This window comes from Solanum dulcamara, chromosome 2 (assembly GCF_947179165.1).
Source record: "Solanum dulcamara chromosome 2, daSolDulc1.2, whole genome shotgun sequence".
NCBI lineage: Eukaryota > Viridiplantae > Streptophyta > Magnoliopsida > Solanales > Solanaceae > Solanum > Solanum dulcamara.
In genome coordinates, this window is record NC_077238.1 from 59,125,559 (window position 1) to 59,134,232 (window position 8,674).

Genomic DNA, 8,674 nt, shown 5'->3' on the forward strand with positions numbered 1-8,674 from the left:
GAAGTACAAGATTCACATAACTTTTCCTGTGATGATCATCTCAATGTTTAATTTTTTTTTCACATAATAATATAAATAAAGCCACAAACTTTATAAAGGATTGTAAACATACATTTCACTAACATGAATAATTATAATTCTTTATTATGATCACGTATAAATTTCTTGTATTGTCTTTCCTTCCTTATCTTTGGTCATACGTACTGTTGTTGGTTAATTATACTTGATCACTGCACCAACATATCACACAAACAAGGGAAGAACAATACCTACCAATAATATATTGGCAGAAAAGCTTTTGGGTCATCTATTAGCAAATATATGCTATTTATATATTAAATAAAATCGATACATATAACTGTAAAGCAAGGCTTCTCTCTCATTTATAATAAAATATAATTTAAACACAAACAAGAGAAGAAGAAAAATCCTCTCAAACCTGCCGGATGAGTAAGATCGGGTTATGCATGATCTTGTACAATAATATTTTTTTTCAAAACAAAATTGTTCCCGTTTCTTCTATTATTAATAAATAATTTTTACTTTCTTTATATGTTTAAAATAGTTCAAGATAACGGAGTTTCATGCTGATAACATATTATAAAACAAACTAACTTTAGCAAATTAGCAAAAAAGTAAGACAAAAAGAAAAAGAGATAATTATTTTTGTGTAGAGATAATTGTATATTTTTTTTTACATTTGCATGTCTTTTATAGACACAAATAAGAATAACATATTTCTTGAACAAGATAATATTACTACAATAATATATTCTTTGAATAAAAAAATATTACTACAATAATATATTCTTTGAATAAAAAAATATTGCTACAATGGACATCCACTTGACCTATATTATTTATAACAGTTTCTAAATAATCATTATCCGAACTAGTAACCATGTTTCTGAAAATGAAAGATCTCAAATTTTATGTCATGTTAAAGTAGTTGGCCGTAAAAAGTTGCAGATACCCCGCAAACCATTGACACGTTGTTTGGCATCCTCGTGGTAGGATTTAATTATTTGAAGGCGTTTTATCCAACATATTACAATAAAATATGTCTATATATGCACGTCTTTGAGGAAATATTGTCCGACGGTCTACTTATGAACCTTAATCTTTGATCATTTATATTTGAACACTGCCTACTGGTACGTAACTTAGTGGTTCCTTATATCACGTTTAAAACAAATTTTAAATAATATTTTGATATATGTCCCTTGATTTGATATAATGATCATTGGCAATATTATATCATGAGAAAAGGAGACTTGATACAATGAATTTTAAACATGTTATACATTGATTACTGTAAGAAAAAATTTACACTATTCTATTAATAAATTTTTAATCTGAGACAGTAAATTCTTGATCGCATAAATACTTTATATCATCATTGAGTACAACTTAAACTTTTCTCAAATTAGAGGCAAAATCATTTTTAGTTATTGGCATGTCGACATGGATATAGTGGCATCACTATAACTGCTTAGTTGCTATTTGATAATTTTGTAATGTTGCTTTACGGAAGAGTTTAAGTTTTATACGAGGGGTAAAGGATATATATAAGTAAGCCTCATTAAAATATGAAATCGAAATCTTGAAAGTAAGATAAGTACTTGTTAGATCAGGTAAAGATGACTTGATGGTGTAAATTAAAAATGAATTAAAGCGTATGTATATATTACTAAAAACTCCAAAAGGAAATGTGTAACATATACAAAGTTGACATCTGCCTTGTCTTCACTAACACTGATTTTTCTTCCGAATTGCTCAACTGCTAAACAAATCTCTATCATGATTAAAACAAAAACTTCTAATAAATACATTCATGAAAAAAAAAATCAAGCTTTTTCGTTTTGTCTTAAACTATTATCAGGTAAAGAAAAATGTGGATGTATTACCTGGACCTATACAATTTTGTCTTCAATATTAAGCTCTGTGGAAATCATTACGCAATGGTGAATTTGGACTTAATTTGTTGTGTAGAGCCTTTTCTGGGTAATTAATTGTTGAATTTTGGCGACTTTTTCTATGATGAGAATAAGTATTTCTTTTCTTCACTTCCCTTTGAGGACTTTCTTTGCACAATTCTTTGTCTTCAACTGGAGCTATATACACAAATGTCATGGTTGAAATACCCTTATAATCCTTCAATGATTCAAATGTTTTCACAATTGTGCTCATTTCTGGTCTAGCCTTTGGCCTGTGGCTTAAGCATTGGTAAGCTACTAATGCTGCTTTTTGAACCCCTTCTTCTGAATATAAACCTTCTAGCCTTGGATCCATTATTCTATGTAGTTTTCGGGGATCTTTCAATTGTGGTCTTGCCCAATCTGTTAATTTTTGCTCTCTGTTTGGACGGCTTTTATCTACCGATCTTCTGCCAGTTAGAAGCTCCAATAGTACTACTCCAAAACTGTATACGTCACTAGCTGCAGTCAAATGACCTGTGAAAATTCAGAGACGTTACCAATTTAGCAATGGATAAATTTTGTTGTTAAACAACAAATTTATTTATTGTTAAATCTATTTAGCAATGAAGTTCGTAACTAATTTCAAATTTGTTAATAAATGAAACATTACCTGTCATGAGGTATTCAGGAGCAGCGTAGCCTTGTGTTCCCATGACTCGGGTGGAGACGTGCGTATCATCTCCTTCTGGACCATCTTTCGCAAGTCCAAAATCTGAAAGTTTGGCATTGTAATCCTGGAGAAAAGGACAAATGAAATTAATAAGTCTTAATTTTTAAGTGACATGATAACATAAAAAACTATGTTATTTTTAAGTGACATGTACAAAGTTTGGTATGCCAAAGTCAATGGTAACTTTTTGCACATCAACTAGTATATTAAAAAAAACTAAAATTATTAATGTATATAATAAGTTAAGCAAATAATTAAGAAAAAAATACTTACAGAGTCTAACAAAATATTTGAAGCCTTGAAATCACGATATATGACCGATTTTTCAGCTTCATGGAGGAAAGCTAAGCCTTTTGCAGCTCCAAGTGCTATTTTCACCCTTGTTGACCATGAAAGTGATACAGAATATCCTGCAACATTTACAAGATGGTTATTTAATTGAACATATTATCATTTTTCAAATCTTGTATTACGTTTGTGAACAAGTTGTATATATTTTAATATCTATACAATAATAATAATGATTATTATAATAATAATAATAATAATAATAATAATAATAATAATAATAATAATAATAATAATGATTTGAAGTGAGACAATTCTACGTATAGAATCAACTCACAATTGCTTTTCCACCAAACTTGAATTGACTGATTCTGTTTCATAAGCAGAGTTGGTAAAAGTGAAAGCTACGGTCAATTGTCAAACATTTACAGTACATTTTCTATAATATTGGACAAGTGGTAATTTTATGTGGGATACAGCTACTAATTATAAACGTGAAAGAAATCAGATCGATCGAAATGCAAAAAAGACACGAATAGTATTCTTTACAGATCTATCGACTTGATGATGTTTTTTGCAAAAAGATGTTTTTTTTTTGTCTTTAACAATAGATGATGTAATTCTCTATGTAGCATATATATGTAATTACTTAAAATATTAGGTAATGGTAAAAACAAGAGAGAAGATTATAACATACTTCTAAAGAGTTGATTCTCCAAGCTGCCTCTGGGCATGTATTCATACACCAACAGCCTGTGTTCCTCTTCACAACAATATCCGATTAACTTCACCAGATGTGGATGTCTCAATTGCCCCAGAAATATCACTTCTGTCTGCTCATACAAGTATGACAAAGTTAAATTATATATAATTAAAAGTTAGAGGTAATTAATTAAAGGGTACGTAATTCATGTCTTACCAGCCACTCTCTATGACCTTGAGTGCCATCTAAATCCAAAAGCTTTACAGCCACAGGTTGAGCTTTCAGACCAGGTCTAAGTTTATCATCAATGAAACCTTTGTGAACTGGTCCAAAGCCTCCTTCACCAAGGAAATTACTCGAAGAAAAATTCTGAGTAATCACCTTCAATTCTTGAAGATTGAAAACATAAAGATTTGAACCAGCTAGAGATATTGATAAGTCCTCTGAAATCGTCGAACCGCTGAAATCAGAAATTGAAATCCTATGAAATGAACTTTGTTTCGTCACTAATTTTATCTCCTTAATTGGCTTTGGCGTTGGATTTTCGGCTTTACAACAGCTAGGAACTATAGATTCCCACGTAATCTTCATCACTTTAATTATCTCAATTGAAATAAAAATGAAAGATGTTCAATATTCTCTCAGAGAAATTAAATGCCTTGAAAAGAATTGCAGGTTTATATAGAAAAATGTCTTGTTGATTGATGAGCAAGAAAAGAAGAGAGGGCAATAGAGCTAATAATATTCAAATATTTCCTACCCAACTGCTCTCTATACCAGATACAAAGAAAGAGGTTCCCAACACCTTTATTTAAATAATAAATACCATGACCTCAAGTACTAACGTGTTTTTTAAAAATTTTATATTATATATATTTACTTTGTATTTTGCTGAGTTATATTAAGTCAATTGTATTTTTGGTGAATACTTTTTCCTTTTCCCACGCTATAAGCGCGTGTATGTATGTGCACTTCCACTAACATTTTTTTCTCTATAAAGACGTGGTGATAAAGTAAAAAACGTAATTACAATATGTATTAGTTAGAAAGAAATTTATGCATATTTAATGCTGAAATTAATTATTCATTTATTAGCTATATATATATATATATTAGTTATTTTATTTTTTATATTATGTAAAATAATATATAGATTACCCCATAATTTATAAATGTAATAGTTATGCAGGTTTTTAAATAGCAAATCAAACACAATATTAATTTTATACATGCATAAATAATTTACCTCCTAATTAGCTAACAAAAATGATATTACTTATAAATATTTAACACCAAAATAATCACATCCAAATCAGCTATTAAACAACCCCTAACAATGTAAATCCTTTTATATTATCTGATCAATTAAAATTATCATATCGGTTACTTTATGAAAGAACGAACATGTACATTAATTTGTAAAGAATTTAATTTATATATATCGGTTACTTTATGAAAGAACGAACATGTACATTAATTTGTAAAGAATTTAATTTATATATATAGATAATACGTGTACTAAATTGTTATATTATTAGTGTAACTTAAGCTGATATTTGTCATTTACTGTAGATCGAACATAAAGTGATCATCTGTAAGAAATGATAATTAACCTATTAAAATTAATAAAAGTAAAATAATATCATTCTTTTACTGTAAAGTATATAAATACAGTATAAGGCAATGCAAAGTAAAAAATAAAACTTGTACAAGTACAAATTAGATCTACTAGGATTCTTAACCAGAGGTGTAGCAGAAGAAGTCATAGGTATTTGTTGAAAAAAAATTACTTGGTTGCTGGCCTGCCCCCTATGTTGACAGTTGACTTGGTTTCTATGTGCATGATTTTGGAAGCTTTTGGCGGAAAGCTGTTTCCAACGTAATTAATTTCAATTGCTTGATTATGAGGCTGTTTGAATTGACTTATAAGTTATTTTTTTTTTTTAAGTATTTGATTGACCAACTTAAAGTTATTTTGTGCTTAAAATAAGCTTCAATAAATAGTTGGATTTATTTGAATGAACTTATTTTAAGCAGTTTATAAGTTGAAAACAGCTTATAAGTCAAAAAACAAAATTGGCCTGCACCTACATTTTTTTTAACCTATAAGCAGTTTTCAACTTATAAGCTGCTTTAAAATAAGTCAATCCAAACAGGCTATATATCTCCTTCTATACTAATAATAAATAATTCATAATTCATGCTAGAGATATAGTGAATGACCTTATAATATGTTGGGTTTAATTGATAGGTTGAATGAAAAATGGAGGGAAAATGAGTTGTTCCCTCTTGCTTTTTGAATTAAGCATTTGTCCCACATAAGTGGTGGAAAGAAAAGGTCTCCTACTTAAAAGTAGAAGCACTCTTTCATGTTGATAAAGGATCAAGAAAAGGGTCTCCCCTCGCGTCGTCGTCGTCGTCGCTTTGCTTCGGCTTCGGATTTGGATTTGGATTAATTAATTGAAAATCCTGACCCGTGACCCAATCCATTTTTTTCTTTCCCGAATTAATTTAAAACATTTACTTCCGTAAGGTTGCAAACCTTTTCCCAATAGGTAGAATTTTTCGAAAGGTTGCAACCTTTTCTGAAAAGTTGCAAACAGCTATATATTTCTGTTGATCCTTAGAATTGTTCCTTGCGAAAAATTTCTGACAATCATTTTCTTCTTATTTTCTGCACTTCTTAAAAAAATCTGTGTGATATACTGTCTTCGAGTGGTTAGCAGTCACCTTAATTTGTTGTACCGCTATTTTTGGTGAGTAAAACGTTCTATCTTGGGAGGAAATATTCCAAAAACCTCGGGTACGTTGAGGGAGATAATTTTCTTAAGAGCACACTGTGCATTCAGTGGGCTCGATTTTGTTCTTACATAAATTTTCAGATATTGTTCTTATTTTCAGTTTCTGTCCAGTTTCTGTCTTTTATTTTCAGAAATTATTGTTACTGTTTCAACGTTTTACAATACAGATTACTAACAATCTTAAAGAAATTATTATTTTGTTTTCTTTCATATTAAACTATATTCTATTTCGGAGACTAAAATTTGTGTGGTTTTCTACTCCATATGAAATGAATATTCTGACTTTAAGAGTATAAAAACTTTGTTGGAATATTAAAGTTCATACTTGTACAACGATTTGAAGAATATAAAAACTTCATCGTTGTTGTTGTAAAAAGTTTGATATTCTGAAGTATTAAGAAAGTTTGTCTATTTTGATAGTGAAAAAAAATGACAAATGAAACTGCTATTACTGCTGCGACTGTTGCTGCAACAAGCCGCACTGCTGTGCCACCGACGAAAAAACCAGAGAAATTTTCTAGAGCCAACTTCAAAGGATAACAGAAAATGGTGTTCTTTTGTCTTACCACTCTTGGTATGCAGAAATTCACCAACGAAGACCCTCCTATGCCTGTTGTTGATATGCCGGCCAATGAAAAATTTATGATTTCTGAAGCATGGACACAGGCGGATTTTCTATGCAAGGGCTACATCCTAAGTGCTTTAGATGATGATTTGTACAATGTCTACAGTGCTATTAAAACTTCTAAAGAATTGTGAGATGCACTTGAGAAGAAGTATAAGACTGAAGACGCATGCTTGAAAAAATTTATGGTTGCTAAGTTTCTAGACTATAAAATGATAGATAGCAGAACCGTTCGAACCCAAGTTTAAGAACTACAACTTATTTTTCATGACCTTATTGCTGAAGGTATGGTAGTTAATGAAGCATTTCAAGTGGCTGCAATGATAGAAAAGTTGCCTCTTTCGTGGAGAGATTTTAAAAATTATCTAAAGCACAAGCGCAAGAAAATGAAGTTGGAAGATCTTGTGATTCGTCTCAAGATTGAGGAAGATAACAAAACAGCCGAAAAAAGTCGCGTGGAAATTCAACGATTGTGGGAGTGAACATCGTTGAAGATGCTTCTCCAAAGAATAAGAAAGGGAAGAAACCTTTTGGAAAGAATAAGGAGCAGAACAAGAAAAAATTCAAGGGCAATTGTTATAATTGTGGAAAAGCTAGCAATAAAGCCCCAGATTGTCGTCTCCCAAAAAAGGACAAGGGAAAGGGACAAGTCTATATAGTGGAGAATAAAGAAGGCATGGATGATCTATATGCAATGCTATCGGAATGCAACCTGGTAGGAAATCCCAAAGAATGGTGGCTTGATTCAGGAGCTACGTTGCATGTTTGTGCGGTCTGAGAAGCTTTCGCCACTTATTCCCCTGCTGCACCTGATGTGACTATTTATATGGGAAATTCTGCAACGGCTAAGGTTGAAGGATATGTTAGAGTATTTCTAAAAATGACATCCGGCAAGGTGGTGACGCTGAACAAAGTTTATCATGTTCCAGAAATGAGAAAGAACTTGGTTTCTGTCGGTCTTCTTATAGAAAATGGATTCAAGTGTGTTCTAGTTTCAGACAAAATAGTTATTAGTAAGAATGAAATGCATTTAGGAAAAGGCTACCTCACTGAGGGTCTTTTCAAACTAAATGTAATGATTGTTGATGATAATAAAGTTCAAGCTTCTTCTTACTTACTTGAGTCAAATAATTTATGGCATTCACGTTTAGTACATGTCAATCATAAATCCTTGTGAAAACTGATTAACTTAAATATATTGCCTAACTTTGAGTACAATAAATCAAAATGTCAAGTATGTGTTGAGTATAAGTATGCTAAGCATCCTTATAAATCTATTGAAAGGAATTCCAGTCCCTTAGAATTGATTCACACAGACATTTGTGATATGAAGTCAACACCAACTCATGATGAAAAAAAGTATTTTATAACTTTTATTGACTATTGCACTCAATATTGTTATGTGTATTTTCTTAATAGTAAGGATGAAGCTATTGATGCATTTAAGTAATACAAGAACGAAGTGGAAAATCAATTAAATAAAAAAATAAAAATGATTAGAAGTGATAGGGGTGGAGAATACGAATCTCCTTTTGCATAGATATGTTTAGAATATGGAATTATTCATCAAACTACTGCCCCCTACACACCATAATCAAATGGAATTGC

General features: G+C 30.8%; 1 protein-coding gene across 1 annotated transcript; it reads right to left on the minus strand.

Annotated features, from left to right (window-relative positions):
- Nucleotides 1–1,665: 1,665 nt before the first annotated feature.
- LOC129880596 (serine/threonine-protein kinase RIPK-like) lies at nucleotides 1,666–4,427 on the minus strand. Its single transcript, XM_055954686.1, has 5 exons — nucleotides 3,857–4,427; nucleotides 3,635–3,770; nucleotides 2,923–3,059; nucleotides 2,590–2,713; nucleotides 1,666–2,453 (listed from the first exon to the last, which is right to left on the minus strand). The coding sequence occupies exons 1-5, from the start codon at nucleotides 4,229–4,231 to the stop codon at nucleotides 1,936–1,938; spliced, it is 1,290 nt and encodes a 429-aa protein (XP_055810661.1). The 5' UTR covers nucleotides 4,232–4,427; the 3' UTR covers nucleotides 1,666–1,935.
- Nucleotides 4,428–8,674: the final 4,247 nt, after the last annotated feature.

What these genes read in the sequence shown, in the direction of transcription:
- LOC129880596 (XM_055954686.1), bottom strand. Translation starts at nt 4,231, where the DNA reads ATGAAGATTACGTGGGAATCTATAGTTCCTAGCTGTTGTAAAGCCGAA. An exon ending in GGAGAATCAACTCTTTAGAA is followed by an intron (nt 3,060 to 3,634) that starts GTATGTTATAAT and finishes TAAATGTTGCAG; the next exon opens with GATATTCTGTATCACTTTCA. An exon ending in TCCTGAATACCTCATGACAG is followed by an intron (nt 2,454 to 2,589) that starts GTAATGTTTCAT and finishes GAATTTTCACAG; the next exon opens with GTCATTTGACTGCAGCTAGT.